Source organism: Danio aesculapii, chromosome 12, assembly GCF_903798145.1.
Source record: "Danio aesculapii chromosome 12, fDanAes4.1, whole genome shotgun sequence".
NCBI lineage: Eukaryota > Metazoa > Chordata > Actinopteri > Cypriniformes > Danionidae > Danio > Danio aesculapii.
This window is the reverse complement of record NC_079446.1, coordinates 49,251,543-49,273,382: the sequence shown is the minus strand read 5'-3', so window position 1 is coordinate 49,273,382 and position 21,840 is coordinate 49,251,543. Positions and strand designations below refer to the sequence as shown.

General features: G+C 40.7%; 1 protein-coding gene across 2 annotated transcripts in view; it reads left to right on the top strand.

Moving 5' to 3' along the window:
* Positions 1–21,840, top strand: part of rgs7b (regulator of G protein signaling 7b) — a 99,897-nt gene that overhangs the window by 58,075 nt on the left and 19,982 nt on the right. For both annotated transcript variants that reach the window (XM_056469480.1, XM_056469479.1), the window contains exons 4-13: positions 5,170–5,220; positions 7,702–7,808; positions 8,028–8,079; positions 13,966–14,030; positions 14,344–14,420; positions 14,501–14,582; positions 16,219–16,293; positions 16,517–16,615; positions 19,161–19,222; positions 20,672–20,782. In XM_056469480.1, the coding sequence (XP_056325455.1) occupies positions 5,170–5,220; positions 7,702–7,808; positions 8,028–8,079; positions 13,966–14,030; positions 14,344–14,420; positions 14,501–14,582; positions 16,219–16,293; positions 16,517–16,615; positions 19,161–19,222; positions 20,672–20,782 (781 nt within the window). The remainder of the gene's footprint in view (positions 1–5,169; positions 5,221–7,701; positions 7,809–8,027; positions 8,080–13,965; positions 14,031–14,343; positions 14,421–14,500; positions 14,583–16,218; positions 16,294–16,516; positions 16,616–19,160; positions 19,223–20,671; positions 20,783–21,840) is intronic.

The following is a 21,840-nucleotide window of genomic DNA, read 5'->3' as shown; positions in this document are numbered from 1 at the left end:
CATCTCAATTTGACACTTCCTCGAACTCCGGTTAAATCTGACACACACGCACGCACGCACGCACACACACACACACACACACACACACACACTGGCCTCCAGTGAATCCTTACAAGAGTCCACAAAATGGACAAATATTGATGAAAAGAGCTGAGAGGAGGCCTGAGGATGAGGAGACAGATCAGGATGAAGATGAGGATCATGAGGATGAAGATGAGGATCATGAGGATGAGGAGGCGGATCAGGATGAAGATGAGGATCATGAGGATGAGGAGACAGATCAGGATGAAGATGAGGATGAGGATGAAGATAAGACTGCTCATGATGATGAAGATGAAGACAAGGATCATAATGATGAAGATGATGAGGATAAGCATTAGGATGAAGATGAGGATGAGGAGGAGGAGGATATAGATTAGGATGAAGATGATGAGGAGGAGGAGGATATAGATTAGGATGGATATGATGAGGAGGATCATGAAGAAGATGAGGATAAGGAGGAAGATGATGAGAGGGTGAAGATGAAGACAAGGATGATGAAGATGATGAGCATTAGGATGAAGATGATGACGAGGATGATGATGAAGATGAGGAGGAGGAGGAGGAGGATATAGATTAGGATGGATATGATGAGGATCATGATGAAGATGAGGATAAGGAGGAAGATGATGAGAGGGTGAAGATGAAGACAAGGATTATGATGATGATGAAGATGATGAGGATTAGGATGAAGATGATGAGGAGGATCATGATGAAGATGAGGATAAGGAGGAAGATGATGAGAGGGTGAAGATGAAGACAAGGATTATGATGATGATGAAGATGATGAGGAGGATCATGATGAAGATGAGGATTAGGATGATGATGATGATGGCAATGAGGATGAAGATGATTGAATGATGAAGATGAGGAGGAGGATAAAGCTAAGAATGAGGATGGTGATGATGAGGAGGAGTATGATGAAGAAAAAAGATGAAGATGAGTAAGAGTATGTGAGGCGTCCAGCAGAAGTAGGTCGAGCGCTGAGTGAGTGAGATCCATATGGAGCCGCTGCTCAGAGACAGACAGAGTGATAATTAAAAGAGTTTAAATTTAGCTGCTGTAACAGCTGGTGCGCCTGACGAACACAACACACACTTCACACCGCTTTCAGACCAGAAACACACACACACACACACACACACACACGTTCACTGTCTAAACACACTCAACACATGTTTGTTGCTTTGCCTCAAGGATATTTTACCATCATCGAGTAGCTGATGTGGCTTAATTGATCATTTTGTCTGGTTTGTATATATTCTGTTTTCATTTAAAGGGCACATAGGTTACCCTTTTTTCATCTTTAATACAAGTCTTTTGTGTCCCCAGAATGTGTCTGTAAAGTTTCAGCTCAAAACACCCATCAGATTATTTATTAGAGCTGTTTGAAGTCTCTGTATTATAGCTGGAAAAAAGTTGTTGCTGTTTTTTTGTACTGGCCCTTTAAGGCTAGTCCTCCCCGCCCACCGTTCCCACGTGCCTGTCAGCAATCTCCGCCCTCGGCTGCCTCAGAAAGCAGATCTCACGTAGCGTGTGTGAGAAATACTACAGTAAGAACTTTAACAATCAGTATTTGATGCAGTTTTTGTGGATTTGCAATGAGTCACACCCAATGTCATTATAAAGTTCACGCACACACACAGCCAGGACACACACACATAGCGCAGACACATACACACACATACATAGTGCAGACACACACAGAGAGAGAGACAGCGCGTTAAGCTTTGCACTCGTTTTGCAGGCATATGTGACATGATACAGGTTAATCTCCACTGCTGTATGGAGATCTGTTATATTAATGTACAGAATAAACCTGATTTAACGTCCACAAACCGCGATTGAAGCGTCTTCCTTTATAATTGTTCTGACACGCGGCTGTGCTGAAGTGAATCGCTGTAATTCATTACACACATGCTCTGTTTTAAAACATGTTAAACTTGTGAAACTCACTCTTGATCACATTTGATGACGATTGATGATCCTAGCGAACTGAACACACCTTTTATTCCCGGCTGCTTTGCGCTCGTCCTCTCTTGTTGATATGATTATACACGTGACTACCGGACATGTTAATGCGCAGCTGTCAATCAATATTGGTGGGCGGGGGGACCACACTCCTACGTAAAGTTGCGGTCGATCTGAAAACTGCTCTAATTGGTCCACCGTTTTTATGTTGTTAAATTTGAAAAATAAGGACTGGGTGTGCTTATTTCACCCCAATATGACAGTTTATACACTATACTTACACACATTTCTGTCCAAACAGCTTGAAAAGTAGATTTTTCACCATAGGTGCCCTTTAAATGAAGTTTGGTTTTGTTGTGTGCTTTTGTCTTTTTTTGTGTAAATTTACATTTACATTATATTATTTATTTATTTATTTTACAAAATATGACCCTAAATCAGAAAAAGTGTTTCTCATGATTTAAAAAAAACAATATTACTAAATTAAATATTACTATTTATACATATATTTAAATATTACAACACGTATTACAAGTTTGGTTCTTGCAACACATTTTGAAAAAGCTGGAAAAGTAAAGCAATGGTGCCATTTCTTTTCACAACACTTATAAGGCGTTTATGGGCCGTAAACACCAAGTGATGAAGTGTTTCAGGTGTCATTTTGTCCCATTCTTCATTGGGTCTTCATTGATGCATTTTGCGCTTTAAAATGCGCCACACATTCTCTATTGGAGACAGGTCGGGACTGCAGGGAGGCCAGTCCAGTACCTGTATCCTCTTCTTCTGCAGCAGGACTCTGTAATGTGGTTTTGCATTGTCTTGTTAAAAAATGCATGGGCCTCCCTGGAGAAGATTGCTCCACAATCTCTGTGTACTTTTTAGCATTAATGGAGCATCGCAGAAGAGCAAGTTACCTTTGCTAAGGGCACTAGCACAACCCCATACCATGACAGACCCTGGCTTTTGGACTTGTTGCTGGTAACAGTCTGGATGATGCTTTTTTTCTTTGGTCCAGAGCACACGGCATCCATTTCTCCCAAAAAACTCCCAAAATACTGATTCATCTCACCACTGTACACGTTTCCACTGTGTGATGGTTTATCCCAAATGCCTCCGAGCCCAGAGAAGTCGACGGCGCTTCTGGACACTGTTAACATAGGGCTTCCTTTTGGCACAGTACAGTTTTCACTGGCATTTGTAGATGTAACTACAGTACATATTGTGGTACTTCAAAAAGGTTTAGTAGTCCTGAGCCCATGTGCTGATATGGCTTATAGATGAATAAGGATTGTTGATTCTTGATTTTGCCAACTCTCTCACCGTCTATCCTCCTTCCGTCAACTCTCTTATGGGTTCATAAGTTTAAAGAGCTGCTGTGGAGGGTGTGTTGTTGCAGGATGCTCTGAATGCTGAACTGGTTCAGATCTGACTGTGTGTTGATGGTAATGTCCTTGTTGGAGGACTCTGGTGTGAGTGTGTGTGTGTGTTACGGGACGTCACTCTTTCAGTAAAACAGGACGCTCTTCTTTCTGTGTCCCTGAAGAAGCTCTGAGATGCAGATGTGTCTCTCCAGCCTCTGGGGTTTCAGACAAGCCTCTGCAAGACACAGAAACTCACACCGACTGCCCCCGAAACCTACTTCACAAACACTGAGGCCAAACACCAGTGAAGATGACCTGTACCTGTACATGAGCTTGAGTCGAAGTTAAAGGCTCGTTTTCTGGCTTGAGCATTTAGCAATTCTTAATTAGCTTTTTTCATGTTCTGCTTTCTTTCTTTTTATCTTTTTATCTTTTGTTTTTTTTCTCATGTTTTTTTCTCCATGAAGCAGTGTTTAATTTCTGTTTTGCTTATTTGTGCTTTAATAAAAACAAATGACCTGTGTTCTCAAAAAGAGCTGAAGGACATTTACATTTTAGATTTTCAGTTTTCCATATACTCACTGGCCACTTTATTAGGTACACCTTACTAGTACCAGGTTTGACCAACTTTTGCCTTCAGAACTGCCTTAATCCTTCGTAGCGTAGATTCAACAAGCTACTGGAAATATTCCTCAGAGATTTTGCTCCATATTGACATGATAGCATTAGCATCACACAGTTGCTGCAGATTTGTCGGCTGCACATCCATGATGCCAATCTCCCGTTCCACCACATCCCAAAGGTGCTCTATTGGATTGAGCTCTGGTGACTGTGGAGGCCATTTGAGTACAGTGAACTCATTGTCATGTTCAAGAAACCAGTCTGAGATGATTGGCGCTTTATGACATGGTGCGTTATCCTGCTGGAAGTAGCCATCAGAAGATGTAGATGCTATGGTCATAAAGGGATGGACATGGGCAGCAACAATACTCAGGTAGGCTGTGGTGTTGACACCATGCTCAATTGGTACTAATGGACCTAAAGTGTGCCAAGAAAATCTCCCCCACACCATTACACCACCACCAGCCTGAACTGCTGATACAAGGCAGGATGGATCCATGCTTTCATGTTGCTGAGGCCAATTTCTGAGCCGACCATCTGAATGTGGCAGCAGAAATGGAGACTCATCAGACCCGGTGTGGTCTTCTGCTGCTGTAGCCCATCCGCCTCAAGGTTGGACGTGTTGTGTGTTCAGAGATGCTCTTCTGCAGACCTCGGTTGTAACGAGTGCTTATTTGAGTTACTGTTGCCTTTCTATCAGCTGGAACCAGTCTGGCCATTCTCCTCTGACCTCTGGCATCAACAAGGCATTTGCGCCCACAGAACTGCCGCTCACTGGATATTTCCTCTTTGTCGGACCATTCTCTGTAAACCCTAGAGATGGCTGTGCGTGAAAATCCCAGTAGATCAGCAGTTTCTGAAATACTCAGAGCAGCCCGTCTGGCAGCAACAACCATGCCACGTTCAAAGTCACTTAAATCCTCTTTCTTCCCCATTCTGATGCTCGCTTTGAACTGCAGCGGATCGTCTTGACCATGTCTACATGCCTAAATACATTGAGTTACTGCCATCTGACTGATTAGAAATTTGTATTAACGAGCAGTTGAGTGTATATAAATTGCCATCAGAATGAGGAGCTGAATAAATGATAAATACATAACACGAGCACAGTTTTCTGAGTGATCTGTCTGTTTGTTTGGCTGATGTTTTGAGCTGGGGTTTTTTTCCTGTTTTGCAGGATCTGATATTGTCCAGTGGATGCAGAGGAACCTGAGCATTGAAGACCAAGGTACACGCACACACACACACACGCACACACAGTGGTTTGTCTGTCAGCTGATGTAACTTACACACACATTTCCCTCAGTAATCTGGTTAGACAGCAGCGCCGGCGGGTCGTTCAGAGCGCTTGTGGTTATTAAATTACGCTGTGAATTAGCGAAGGTGACGACAGTGAAGAAACAGCTTCAGGAGGAGATCAGACGCTGCCGTTTACGTCCACCATCAAACACAGCTTTACATCTTTACATTTACAACAGAAGTATTCAATAAAGTCAAAAGGAAATGTAAAAATAATGTTGTAAATAACGCACAAGTGTTTTTCTTCTGAAACAGAAGTCTGGTCAGAGCAGGTGTTTCAGAGTCTGGAGACCTGAGGATGCTCTTCAGCTCAGTGTGTGTGTGTGTGTGTGTGTGTGTGTGTGTGTGTGTGTGACTGACTGAAGAGTGAGAGATCCTGAGGGTTCTTCACTTCTCTGAGAGACACATAATCACACACTCTTCCAGAAGAGACTGCAGTGTAGAAAACTAACTCATCAGGGCCTTAAACCAGACTAAACATGCTTAAGAGTGCAGTGTACAAGTCTGACACCCAGTGGTTGAACCAGGTATTGCACTCCTGGGTCAAAACACATTTTCAATTAGCTCCTCTGTTGAGTGTACGCAAGCGCAGGTTGCCAAATTGAAGTGAGTGTGACTGACTATCGAACCTAAAGGCTGATTTAAATAGGGTTCTAGCTAAAAGCAACGGCACACGACAAAGAATAACCACCTCAAATTTATATTTTGGAAATATTTCTTATTTATTTATTTACTTTTATTTCTAACAGGTGAACAATGATCCTCCTCAGGTGCACCTCATGTGCTTTATTTAATGTTATGCCTCCTTCACACTAGCAGCGACTTTGTAGCTGCCTGTCGCTCTGGGTGGCGTCCTGCTGCAAACGCAGGTCTGTAATGTTTCCCAATGTTGTTCACTGATATTCCTGGTTTAACCTCAGTTACTGAGCATGATATTGATGTCGGTTTTACCAACATCCATATCGTGTTAATCCACTTAAAAGGTCATTTCTGCAAAAAGAAGTTGAGTACATGTTGGAAAATCACATCGCTGAATCCAGTGCTAGTCCATGGAGTTCACCGCGTCTGCTGGTAGAAAAATCTGATGGCACATTTAGACTTTGTACGGATTATCGACGTGTAAATGTCGTAACTAAAAGTGACTGCTATCCTTGCCAATAATAGATGATTGTGTGGCTCGTGTAGGTTCTGTTATATGTTTCAAAGCAATGATTCTTGCTTACCTGTCCAATTGTTATCCGATTGTTATATATTGTGACCATAACCCTCTCACTTTCTTAAACACTATGCGTAACTCTAATCAGCGTCTTATGCGCTGGAGAATTTTTGCAGCCCTACGACCTTGACGTTAAGCATGTCAGAGGTTGTGCTGATGCATTGTCCCGGGTGGAATAAGTGGGTAAAGGGCATGACATGGTGTTTGGGAAATGGTGTTTGAAAGTACCATTCGTTTTTGTAGTGGTGATGGTAACACTTCTGGGGGATGAAGGTGGTACATGTCTATGTATTTACTATTTATTTATTTCTGTTACTTTGTCGCCCTCTAGTGTTGCTGTTTGTGTTTTGATTGAGTAGACTCCTTTCGCACCTGCAGACCATTGACCGCTGGCGATTTAAGAGCTCACGCTGCAGTGTTTCAGTGACGGGGATTTGAGCGGCCGTCCAGACGTGGAGTTGTGCTCCATTCGTGTTCAGCCTTATTGTGTTTTCTCCCCACACCTTGTTCACGTTTGGTTATTCAGTTAATAAAACCCCTAGACTGATCCGTTTGTTTTCTCCCTTATCTGATGTTGTGACCGTGGTCGTAACAGGGGGTCTACAGCATGGAGAATACAACCGGCCTCTGCAGGAGCTGAGAGAGGATCATGTGAGCTCTACTGGTGCTCCTATTGGCTGTCGCTCAAGAAATCAGCTCTTCATTTGCATAAAGTTGAAGGATTTTTAACTTTGTCATAACGCTGGACACGCTCACTCTTCATTGAAATGAACGGTCGGTTGCTTTGCCGCTGTGAGACGCTCGTAGTGTGAATGAGGCTTTAAATGCTGATAATGTGAGCTTGAATGCCATTTTACATCACATTTATTGCCATACTACTGAAAGCAGCAGCAGATAGTTCACCTCAGATCTAGAAAATAAAATAAACCGGTGAAACTGAACTTCAGACTCAAAACCAACACATATCAGTGATTCAGCATGTGCATTTAATAATGTTTAAGCGGTTTAATATGTATTAATTAGATTATAAACCCCACCATACTGTTAGAGTGCAGTGAGTGCACTATTCTGTGCTTCTGAATGGCTGTATTCACATTTCTGTCCTGTTTCGTCTGGTGAAAACAGCCAAATTGCTTATCACTGCAAATCTCTTCATGTAGCGTGTTGTCTGTGTTGTGTGTGTGTGTGTTGCAGTGGAGGCTCTTCATCTGGGTTCTCTGATGGCGGCTCATGGTTATTTCTTCCCCATCTCAGACCATGTTCTCACACTGAAGGACGACGGAACCTTCTACCGCTTTCAGGTTAGACACTCACGCTCTCGTCTGATTGGCTGAGGTGCCCGAGAGCTGTCACATGACACACACACACGCACACTAGTTCATCAGAGTCTGAAAAACAGCCTATAGCGCAATAATATTTGTGTGTGTATCAAGCGATGTGTGAGTGTGTATGAGTCTGTGCGTGTGTGTGTGTGTGAGTCTGAATGAAGATATTTTGATGATGACTTCTGTCCATCACAGACTCCATACTTCTGGCCGTCGAACTGCTGGGAGCCAGAAAACACAGATTACGGTAAGTGTGTGTGTGTGTGTTTGTGTGTGTGTGTGTGTTTATGATGAAGATGATGATGATGAAGATAATGGAGTGTGTTAGCATCCTGAAACACAACCACATCAGACTGATCGATACACACACTGAACATGATGTACAGCATCACACTGAGACAAACCGACATTCACACTCATGCAGTTTCACACTTACACATTCACTCGTATACACATAAACTGACAGACAGACAGACAGACAGACACACACACACACGCACACGCACACACACACACGCACACACACACACACACGCACACACACACACACACACACCATATACTCACTCACTCACTCACTCAATCACTCTCACTCTTACACACTCAGACACATATACAGACACACTTACACACACACACACACACAAACATGCAGTTTCACACTTACACCTTCACTCGTATACACATAAACTGACAGACACACACACCATATACTCACTCACTCACTCACTCACTCAATCACTCTCACTCTTACACACTCAGACACATATACAGACACACTTACTTGCACACACACACTCACTGACAGATGTGCACACAAGCACTCACACAAAGGTACTTACAGATTCTCTCAGGGTGTACTCACACTAGTTGTCTTGAACTGTGTTGGAGTGTGCTTGTGCTGCAGGTATTAGGAGGTTTACTGAAGGTGCAGCTGTCGTGCAGTGAGGGTTTGCGTTTTTAAAAACTTATGACAGTTCACGTTCATTGAACAGTAAGAATGATTAATAAATCCATATAAAACAGTCCCTAAAAAGTCACGTCTCCTCTTCAGTTTTGGGCTCAGGCACGATTTGCACTCACAATACAAGCGTACTACGCCAAAGCCCAAGTGAACCGCGCTCTGGCACACCTCGTCCAACCAGGTCAGGGCCGGCCAACTGAACCCGGGCTCGATTCAGAGAACTCACAGTTAGGGCTGTGCAATTTGGGGAAAATATCTAATTATTTTATTATTATTTTATTATTCTTGTTATTTATTTATTAATTTTATATTCACTTATTTTTTTTGACAGATATTGCGATTTCGATTTGATTTTCAATTGAATTTCATAGTCAAGCTCAATTATCTGTATCGTAGCTTCTTACTGCTAAAATGCAGTGAGTGTTAGTTAAAAAAAAGGAACTAAAAAGAAACTAACTTAAAAGATTTATTCAAATTAGTTTTTAAATATTCAGAAATGAAACCCTCATTTTTCTCTACAGCAAACAGTAAACACAAAAAAAATCGGCCTACACTTATCAGTCTCATTCAGGATGGTGACGAGTCTGCTTAAAGACAGGAGGTTAAGGAGTTGGCTGTCTGGTGCAGTCACAACAACCTGGAGCTCAACACGCTCAAAACAGTGGAGATGATAGTGGACTTCAGGAGAAACCCCCCTGCTCTCCCCCCACTGAGCATCATGGACAGCATTGTGGCAGCAGTGGAGCCATTCAGGTTCCTGGGCACCACCATGTCACAGGACCTGAAGTGGGACACTCACATTGACTCCATTGTCAAAAAAGCTCAACAGAGGCTGTACTTTCTTCGTCAGCTGAGGAAGTTTAACCTCCCAAAGGAGCTGCTGAAACAATTCTACACCTCCATCATTGAATCAGTCATCTGCACATCAATAACTGTCTGGTTTAGCTCAGCTACTAAATATGACCACCAAAGACTACGTCGAATAGTTCAGACTGCTGAGCGAATCACTGGTACAACCCTTCCTACTCCCCAAGAACTGTACTTATCCAGAGCGAGCAGGAGGGCTGCCAAAATCACTTTGGACCCCTCACACCCAGCACACTGCCTCTTTGAACTTTTACCTTCTGGTCGACGCTACAGAGCACTGCGCACCAGAACAGCCCGACACAGAAACAGTTTCTTCCCTCAGGCAATCCATCTCATGAACACTTGATGATAATAATTGTGAAACCAACATCACTACTTATACACTTTTATACACACATACACTTATTTAACAACACACTTTACATGCCAATTTGCACAAAACAGCTGCACATATAATGTTGTATATAGTAATAAACACGCACATACACTTGTCAATCTGTATATTTGCACTCACTACTTCTATTTTTTTTAAATATATTTATTATCTGTTTGTCCTGTCTCTGTAATCCTGTTGCACTGTAGAAGCTCTGTCACCAAAACAAATTCCTCGTATGTGTGAACATACCTGGCAATAAAGCTCTTTCTGATTCTGATTTCTGAATCTGAAATGACCTTACCTTTCTGTAAACAAGTTGAACTCAAATTAGGGAGATAGTGTAGCTTATTACACAACCAAATAAAATAATAATTATAAAAATACAGAACATTCAGCAAACTAATATGGCTGATAAAAGCCTTTCTGTAGCTTATATTGTCTAAAACAAAGTCTCCTTAAAGTCATGCTTATAGAATAATGTAATATCCAGTATGAAGCATTTATATAATTAAAATGCTTTAAAATTCTGCAACTAATGCATCTATAAAGAACTGTCCTATGAAAATAAAATGACAAATTATATTTGTGTAGTACATTACATTACAGTCAGTCACTACAGACGACGCACATACCTGCACCGCGAGCCGTGAATGCACAAGAAACACACACGAAGTTATCAAAACATTCAACTTTAATTTTGTGTGACTTTGAAACCCAAAATATTCCCATATTACTGATGTCCTGTTTTTCTTTGATATCAATTTGTCTATTAAAGCTTCTGAAGCGGCAGACACCATCATCCCACTCGTCCGCGCTTTCCTGTTTGGGCGTTCCTCATAGTTCAGTTGCGCAATTCTGATTGGGCAGAACGAAAGTGTGCTCACTCAGTTGGCTAGTAAGACTGTCACACACAGACTCCATGCATGCATTTGCTTTGGACGGGGGAAATTAAATAATACATATTTCATATCGTAGTCAAACGAACCAGGAATAGTATATGATGAGTGTGAGTATGAGTGTAGCATGAGTGCACCCTTATAGACACAGACACACACACAAAATAAACCTGTAACTTAAATTGAAATGAAAACAGAAAATATGCGAGTAATTAAAACAGCAGATGTTTCTCTAATGAGACTAATGCTTCCCAGCAAATTAACTCAAATTAATAAATTAAAAATAATGAGCTTATAGTACATCTTCATCTACGACTCACTGCAGCTTTCTTCCCTGCTTGTTTTGCTTTATTTTGAGTAATTCTAATGACTGTTTAAAAGTGCATGTAGAAAATAGAGCATGTACAGTATGGAGATAAAGTGTGTTTGATCAGATAGATGATGCTGCAATATATAGTTGAAGTCAAAATTATTCACCCTCTTCTTCAAATATTTCCCAAAGGATGTTTAACAGATTCAGGAAATTTTCACAGTATTCCCTATAATATTTTTTCTTCTGCATTTGTTTTATTTCGGCTAGAATAAAAGCAGTTTTTAATTTCTTAAAACCCATTTTAAGCTCGATATTATTAGCCCCCTTATGCTGAGTTCAGACTGCATGATTTTAGCCCTGATTTTGAATCAGGTTTTGAGAAATCGCAGACTAATGCCTGAAATAACAGGCAAACCAGTTCTCGTTCACATGATTAACCATCACACAGTGTGAATGATCAAAAACGCAATCTGGGAGAATCGCCGATAGGTCGCCAACACCCGTGAGATATTTAGCTTGCTAAATATCTGGAGCTGTTGCCGATTCAAAATCATGCCGTGTGAAATGTGTTCTGATTGAAAATAACATTGGCGATTACCTACAGCCAATGAGAGAGCAGCATCCACTAGTGTGGGTATGTGCAGGCCAGCAGGAGGATGGGGGAGAGATGGGATGGGGGCTTCTTTTCGAGCTATTTGGAAACAAGAAATGGAGGAAAAACTATAAAATTCAATTCGTGTTTATTTATATAGCGCTTTTACAATGTAGATTTAGTAGTAGGCAGTAAATTAAGAGTCCGTCAGTGCAGTTTTCAGTGTTGAAGTTCAGTTCAGTGTGGTTTAATTTTCACTGCTGAAAGTTCAAACACTGAAGAGCAAATCCACGGATGTGCAGCTACACAAGACCCAAACCAAGCAAGCCAGTGACGACAGTGGAGGAACAAACTTCACCAATTGACCAAAGTGAAGGAAAAACCTGGAGAGAAACCAGGCTCAGTTGTGCACGACTAGTTCTCCTCTGGCCAAACATCGTGTGCAGAGCTGCAGTCGAGGCGCTGGAGGCTGGAGAATACTGGATGTCCATCGTGGTGAAGCTGCAGGTGTGAGTAAGTCACTGGCGGGTGTTCAGGCTGACCCACAGGATCAATGCAGAGACTCGTCTGTCACTGTGGTCTTTCAGGAATCAGACGCACTCTCTCCGCTCCTCCATGACCACCTCAGCATCTGCTCAGGATACGGCCTGGTCCAGGATTATGGAGACCTTGGCATCATTTCTTCACAAGCCTTGGATCACATCAATGGCGCTGACTTTCTCAATCTCTTTGGCATCTGTGTTTATAGACTTGCCATCTTTGAATATACTGTGCAGGTTTATTTGTTCTCCAGTGTCCGGTAGCATTTCATCAGTGGCTAACTATTTCAATACTGTGCATATGCAGACTCCATAATAATAGATGGCAATTAAAGTGCCATAGAGCAGTTAGGGGAAGATGATGAGGAGGGATGGAGTCTTCAGACCATGCATGATGATGATGATGGTCATTCAGGCAGCTGTGATGAGGAAGATTATTAAGAAAAAATTTTAGTCCAGACAAGAAGATGAGGTCCCAACAATACAAACACAGGACACAGTCAGAAAGCAGTCGGTATGAGTCCTCAGCAGATGCAATGAACTCAACAAATGTACTATGATGTTGTATTTTGTCCATCTGTATTCTTTCCTTTTTGCATTGCCAGTTGCTGACTGCTTTCTGACTGTGTTCTGGGTTTGCTTTACTTCTGTGCTTGTCTGGACAACACTTTCTTCTTGATAATCTTCCTCATCACTGCTGTCTGAATGACCATCATCATGCATGGTCCATTCCTCCTCCTCATCTTCACCTGTCACTTTAATTGCCATAGACTATTATGCTGATGACATTATCGAGACACTTTAGTTTATCTTTCTTCTTCCTCTATTCTTTTGACATTAAAAAAATTGATCAAAATAGTTTATTGATTATGAATTATTGTAAAAATACCCACAATGTAATTTAAAATGGTGTTTCTGTCACTAATTATAATAATTCAATCATCCAAAAGCAGTGTGTTTGCACTGTAGTAGGCTTTATATTGACTGCATTACAAAAATGTGACATGATTTTTCGGAAATAAAGCACCTTTTATACCTGTTGTATCAAATTTGACATGATTTTCAACACTATTTATTTGCAACAAAATAAATTAATTAAGTAAATATGCTTTGTTTCAATCAAGAAAACCTTTGTTTAATAAAATTAGTAACAATATAAATTTGATTCTTACTTTAACAACTTGAAATTAGGCAAATGTTTTTAGCCAGAAAGCATCCGAGTAATTCAATGACAGTAGCCGTTTGAAAAAGGTAAAAACAAGCCCTTCCACGGCCTGCAGTGTCATGAAAAGTCCACTAGGGGGGAGAATACAAGTATCACATCATATACAACAGGTTTTTAAACAAAGTATTGATCAGGTTGATATTATATAGGTCTTAGAAGCTCGTGTATCAAATATAATACATGCGGCTTTATAGGGTTAAAAGATATTCATATTTGCACATTGCTTGTACTGTGAAGCATTACGGGCTCTTTGTGATTATTTGTATGCTGTGTTTCTTTAATTAGTATTAGTCACTCCAAATAAAATAATTAAATGTGTGTGTGTGTGTGTGTGTGTGTGTGTGTGTTTGTTTCTCCACAGCGGTTTACCTGTGTAAGAGAACCATGCAGAATAAAGCTCGCCTGGAGCTGGCGGATTATGAAGCTGTGAGCGTCTCTGTTCTCCTCCACTGACTTCAGATCAGTTTCATATTCACTAATTCAGTGTTTCCCAACCCTGTTCCTGAAAGCACACCAACTGTACACATTTTCAGCCTCTCCCCAATGAAACACACCTGAATCAACTCATCAGGACATTAGAAGAGACTCCAAAACCTGAAGATAATGGCTCAGACAAGGGAGACATGAAAAATGTGTACTGTTGGTGTGCCTCCAGGAACAGGGTTGGGAAACGCTGCACTAATTAACACACAGAAATCATCACTCTTTGATGTGCATGTGTGTGTGTGTGTGTGTGCAGGAGAGTCTGGCCAGGCTACAAAGAGCTTTCGCACGGAAATGGGAGTTTATTTTTATGCAAGCCGAAGCACAAGCGAAGTGAGTGATCAGATGTCAGATCAGCGGAGATCATCAGTGTGTGATTTCTGAAGGTTTGTTTCTTTCTTTCTTTTTTTTAGAGTAGATAAAAAGCGGGACAAGATCGAGCGCAAGATCCTGGACAGTCAGGAACGGGCCTTCTGGGATGTCCATCGACCCGTGGTGAGATTAAAATACATGAAAATACACTCATATTATCTGTGCATCTAATAGAAGAGCTGCATCTGACGAAACGCATCATCTCTGCTCATTCAATTCAAGTTTATTTCTCTAGCTCTTATACAATGTAGACTGTGTCAAAGCAGCTTTACATAGTTCTAGTAAAGTCCAGTGTTCAGAGATGAAGTTCAGTTCAGTGTGGTTTAAATTTCACTGCTGAGAGTCCAAACACTGAAGAGCAAATCCATCGATGCGCTGCCCTACAAGTCCCGATCCAAACAAACCAGTGGCGACAGCGGAGGAACAAACTTCACCAATTGACAAAGTGAAGGGGAAAAAACCTTGAAAGGAACTAGGCTCTGTTGGGCATGACCATTATTCTTCTGACCAAACTTCCTGTGTGGAGCTGCAGTCTAGGCGCTGAGGCTGGAAGACGCTGGACGTCCACCATGGAGAAGCTGCAGGTGTGAGTAGGCCACCGGCGGGTGTTCAGGCTGACCCACAGGATCAATGCAGAGACTTGTCTGTCACTGGGGTCTTTCAGGATTCAGACGCACGCTTTCCACTCCTCCATGACCACCACAGCATCTGCTCAGGATACGGCCTGGTCCAGGATTATGGAGACCTTGGCATCATTTCTCCGCATATCTTGGATCGCATCAATGGCACTGTATGGTCTCTAGGGGCCTCGGGATGAGTATCCCCAAGTGGAAATAGAGAATAAAGAAAATAATTAGCGTAGCTGGTGTTTATAGTGTATATAAGCTAAATAAATGCTCATGTGTGTGGGGAAAAATGACCTGAGATTAAATAAGTGATGAGAAAAGTCTATGCAGAAGTCTATCTGTTTTCTTGTTGACTTTATCAATTATAATAATAATAATAAATTCAATAATTCATGGCGGTGCAGTGGCGCAGTAGGTACTGCTGTCGCCTCACAGCAAGAAGGTCGCTGGTTCGAGCCTCGGCTGATTCAGTTGGCGTTTCTGTGTGGAGTTTGCATGTTCTCCCTGTGTTGACGTGGGTTTTCTCCGGGTGCTCCGGTTTCCCCCACAGTCCAAAGACATGCGGTACAGGTGAATTGGCTAGGCTAAATTGTCCGTAGTGTATGAGTGTGAGTGAGTGTGTATGGGTGTTTCCCAGAGATGAAAGGGCATCCGCTGCGTAAAACATATGCTGGATAAGTTGGTGGTTCATTCCACTGTGGCGACCCCGGATTAATAAAGGGACTAAGCTGAAAAGAAAATAAATAAATGAATGAATGAATGATTTTATAATATAACATTTATAATGAATTTAATATTCAAATTACTTTCTGATAACATGTTAAATCATATAAATATGATCATATTTGTATTGCGCTGCAGTTTTATTATTTTACATTTAATTATTTTTTTTGGTTTTAGCTGAAGAATATTGAGTTATTGAAACTTTTAGACTTATTTAAATATTTTATTTTCCTTCATTCTTTTAATATACAATTATTATATACTGTATTATTCATAGTGTTTCTAATAATATTCCTTAAAAATTGTAGTAATCATGAAGTGTGTGTGTGTGTGTGTGTGTGTGTGTGTGTGTGTGTGTGTGTGTGTGTGTGTGTGTGTGTGTCTGTGTGTGTCTGTGTGTTTTCTTTCAGCCTGGCTGTGTGAACACAACTGAAGCCGACATAAAGAAATCCTCACGCATGAAGCAACCGCACAAAACACGGAAGGTAAACACACACACACACACACATGTTGGCATTAGTGGGCACTCTCCATAGGCGTAGTGTATTTTATACTGTAATAAAGATTATTATGAGAGATTAAAGGAGAAGAGCTTGAGTTTAGAACATGAGTGTTTCTGTCTGTGCAGAAATGAGAAAAACACACACCTCTGATTAACCTCTGCTCATCTGTTCATGTGTGTGTGTGTGTGTTTGTGTATGTGCGCAGTCTGTTTACGGCCTACAGAATGACATCCGCAGTCACAGTCCAACACACACCAGCACACCAGAGGTCAGAGAACCGACAGAGGATGAGCTGCGTACACAGGTGACACACACACTAATACACTCACACGTACCTCACATCCACAAACTAACACACACACTTCATATACACACAATAATACACTCACAAACGCTAATAGATACACGTGCACACGCACACACACATATGCATGTAAGTGCACATACAAAACACACACACACTAATACACACAGTCACATGCTCCTCCCAAACATATACATATATACACACACTCAAATACTCACACACAAACACAACTCACATACACACACTAATACACACACACACACACACACACACACACACTCAGATATACACAAACACATTTCAGACACACACACACAAACACTGTACAAACACATACACTGACAGACTCGGTAACCCTTATACGCACACACACACACATACATACATACATACATACATACATAAACACTCACATTGTCAAATACACACACACATATTAATACACACATGCACATATCTCCAGGCACACACATATACATACACACACTCAAATATACATACACACAACTCACACACACATGAATATATATCGTATGTAATATGAACCTCTCTGATATCTGTCCTGCAAACGTCTCTCCTTCAGCTGATGAAACCTTACACACGTCTGCAAACCAGAACAATAAATGTGGGCAACTTCCTGTCTGAGTGACTGAAATCATTAATACCGACTAAAATTAGCCAGACTTCACATTAAACCTTCATGACATGCAGTAATGAGCTGCACACGGAGAGATGGAGAGAGAGTGTGTGTGTGTGTGTGTGTACAGTAAAATCAACCGCCAGCCTCCCGCTCTCCCTCGTGAAGCTAATACAGAAGTAACTGAAATTCATGGAAATTCTGCTAGACCTGGATCCATAATAGAGCACATTTCTATTCAATTCAGTTCAATACGCCTACAGTCTAGGCGTTGGAGAAGCTGGACGTCAGCGACACTCGTCTGTCCCTGGAGCGTCACAGGAAACATGCTCTCATGCTCTCCACTCCTCCATGACCACCACAGCAGCTGCTCAGGATACGGCCTGGTCCAGGATTATGGAAACCTTGGGATCATTTCTTCACAGGTCTTTGATCGTATCAGTGGCTCTGCATAGTCTGAGGGCCTCGGGATGAGGATCCCCAAGTGGAAATGGAGAATAAAGAGAATAATCTGCGTAGTTCATAGTGTATATAAACGAGATGCGTGGAGCACGTTCATTCATCATACCGCTAAGTGGTGCACTGAGTTTATGCTTTACTAAACAGATAGGTCTTTAATCTAGTTTTGAATAGGGAGAGTGTGTCTGAGCCTCGGACATTATCAGGAAGGCTATTCCAGAGTTTAGGAGCCATAAATGAGAAGGCTCGACCTCCTTTACTTGACTTAGTATGTAGTACTCGAGGTACTACGAGGAGCCTTGAGTTTTGAGATATTAAAAAGTGGGTTGGATTGTAGCGAGACAGAAGGTTGGTTAGATAAACAGGAGCTAGATTATTTAAAGCTTTGTAGGTAAGAAGCAATATTTTATAATCAATACAAAACTTAACAGGCAGCCAGTGTAAGGAGGATACAATTGGGGTGATGTGATCATATTGTTTACAGTCTGGTACAAAGAACGTTTTTGGTGTTTATCATGTTCTCCACTCCTCCATGTCCACCACAGCAGCTGCTCAGGATACGGCCTGGTCCTGGATATGGACACCTTGGGATCATCTCGTCGCTGGTCTTGCTAATTTATCATTTATAATGTTCTTTAGAGCTGTAATGCCCTCCAGAATGTGACAGATTGATTAACTGTAGACTCTAGATCAGTCATCTAAAGTGTTGTCATACAGTGTTATGCTGGAGTTCATCAATAGTCTTGCATTTACTAACACACACTATATCTGAAGTGTTTGGAAGTAATTCAGGGTTTTCCTCCTGTAGAAAAACATCATAAGAGCAATGTTTAGTGGCTCAGTGGATTACTACAGTGTTTTTAAAAGACTAAACACTTTATTGATATAGTGTACAGCCAAGCACATGTTGTCAGAACACAAACGAGTCGCAGGTATTAAAGTATTAAGCATTTCTCCCAAAGTCAAGCCAGTCTAAGCAAAATGCCAGCAGGCATCTGTGGCTCCGGTCATCCTCATGCTCTGCCTCTTTGCCTTTGTTTGGTTACCCCCCTATTGGAGCGATGATGCGCAAACAAAATGGCGCTGAGTGGCCACGCCCACTTGTAGCTTATTTGTGCTCTTCAGAAACCTATGGGTGACGTCACAGATACTGCATCCATATCTTTTACAGTCAATGAGTAAAACACACTCTCTTTCGGTCCGTGTGTGAAAGTAAAACTGACCTGTAGCTGTAATTATCCCACTATTACTCAGATTTGACCAGCATAGTTTGAAATCAAGCATTCATTTTCCTTCGGCTTAGTCCCTTATTCATCAGGGGTCGCCAACTATTAGACTATGAGACAGAAATTCACAGGAGGGCGAATAATTCTGACTTCTGCTGTATATTTTTCTACTCAATGTTTTCATATATTGTAGTGAATTTGTCCATTTGTTCTGTTACAGATACAGTACTGGCAAGCGCAGTTAGACAGACATCGGTTAAAAATGTCCAAAGTTGCAGAGAGGTGAGTTATCTGCTCATTAATTGCTATACTAATAAACTCTATTTGATTTGAAGTAAAGATATTCGGTATATAGTGTTCATAAAAGTTGGTTTTATTGGAAAAAAGTCTCTTGTTTTTAAAAATGCTGCATTGATTGATATAAAATGCTGTAAAATAATCAAATATTGTTGTCATTTAGAATAGATGTTATCTATGTGAATATGTAATAAGTGTCATTTATATCTGTGATGTAAAGCTGAATTTACAGCATCACTTCTACAAACTTCAGTGTCAGATGATCCTTCAGAAATCAGACTGTAATGTGATGACTTGATGATCAAGAAACATTCATTATTATTATCATCAGTGTAGTTTTTTTTTTGCTTGAAACCATGATAAATGTAATTTTTCAGTGCTCATAGATTAATAGATATGAAATATTAATATAACATTTTGTAACATTATAAACGGCTTTAACAGTCACTTTATTAGTGCATCATTAATTAATAAAATAATCTTAAACGTCAAGCTTTTAACTTGTTTATTTATTCAAAGTTCTTCAGTCTTTCTGTTCAGACGTTTGTTATTTGTCTATGTTGTTTTTAAAGTTTGAGCTTTTTCTAAAAATCGAGTTATTCAGTAAGACTTTATTTTGATGGTCCAGTTGAGTATTAGTAGACTGTCTGCTTAATATCTGCTGATTCTGCTCCTTCAACAGACATTTAACTGACTATAAGTAACTTTGCAAGTACCTGTCAACTAACACTAACCCCAACCTAACAGTCTACTTATAATCTAATGAACATCAGTTGGCATGTAGATGTAATGTAACTTAAATTCAACAAACAGGCCATCAAAATAAAGAGTGACCAGTTATTATTGTTTTAACCACCAACTTATCCAGCACATGTTTTATGCAGCGGATGCCCTTCCTGCTGCAACCCATCTCTGGGAAACTCACACTCATACACTACAGACAATTTAGCCTACTCAATTCACCTGTACCACATGTCTTATGACTGTGGGGGAACCCGGAGCACCTGGAGGAAACCCACACGAACACAGGGAGAACATGCAAACTCCACACAGAAACGCCAACTGAGCCAGCTGAGGCTCGAACCAGCGACTTTCTTGCTATGAGGCGACATCACTAACTACTGCACCACTGCACCGCCCATATATATATATGCAGAATTTACTGTTGTTTTTGCCGTTTCTGCACAGGCCTTAATAAAAAAAATTATGGATTTATGTGGAATTATTTTGAGAGCATAAAAGCTGAAAACTTAACACACAAGTCCTAAATTTAATTTAAGTTTACATATTATTCCTAGAAATTATTGAAATGAATATAAAAACTGAATAACTATATATTTACACACATTTGTCTCTCTCTGTGTGTGCGTGCGTGCGTGCGTGCGTGCGTGTGTGTGTGTGTGTGTGTGTGTGTGTGTGTGTGTGTGTGTGTAGTTTGTTGAGTTTCTCTGAACAGTATATGGAGTACGACCCTTTCTTCACGACGCCAGAGCCGTCAAACCCCTGGATCTCTGATGATGTCACTTCCTGGGAGCTGGAGGCCAGGTGTGTGTGTGTGTGTGTGTGTGTGTGTGTATTCAGTGTGTGTGGCTGAACAATTGCCGAATTATCCCTTTAAAAATGAGTTTATTTCATTAATTACATTATTAATGAACCAAAGCAGCGTCCATGAGATCAGTCACAACTCAACATTAGATTTACAGCAACAAAGCTGGTGGAAAAAATACGGTTCCGGTTGTTCATATTATTGTGTTTACTAACATGATATAATAATGATGACCAGTATTTATTAATCATAGATTAACATTCACTAAGCCATTATTAAAATCCAAGGACTAACAATAACCCCTTTCACACACACATTGCCGTCAATTTTCCGGAAAGGTCTGTTTGTATGAACAGGCCCTTTTTGGAAATATCGGTAAATTCCTTCCAGCAATTTTTCGGAAAGAGAAGTTGTAACATTACCAGTAATTAGCCAGAATGCTGTGCTGTGTGAACACAGGAGGAAGATTACCAGAAAGAGCACATTCACACTTAGAACCTGCAGACGTGAGACGCCTGCTCCAGCCAATCAGAACATTCAGACACATTCACATCCGCACTGTTTATGAAAATAAAAGCCTTTCAATATTTTTCCAGACACATTCAGCTGCTAGATGTTAGTCAGATAACGTTTATATGTTCCTCCCAAAAGCCAACTGTGTAAAAAAAATATCAATAAAATGCTCATGATAAACCGCTGCTTGTTTACCTTCAAGCTCTGTTGCTTGACGCGTGTGTATGTGAAGCAGCCAGGGAGCGCCAACCAGGAGCGTTGCTAGACGTAAAGCTCTACTGGAGCACAGCTCCCCCTCGAAAAAATAAATAATTAAATAATAATAATAATATTATTATATGTATATAATTATAAATAAATAACAGTATTATTGTTATTATACAATTATTATTCTAAATAAATAACAGAAATTATTCCTAAATGTAATAGGGAAACAATCTAAGACACAACTGGAGTGATGCTAAGATAATTTAAGAAATCTTTTGCATAAATATTAATTTTATTACAATTAAATGATATAGACTACTCTATAGATTACGATATA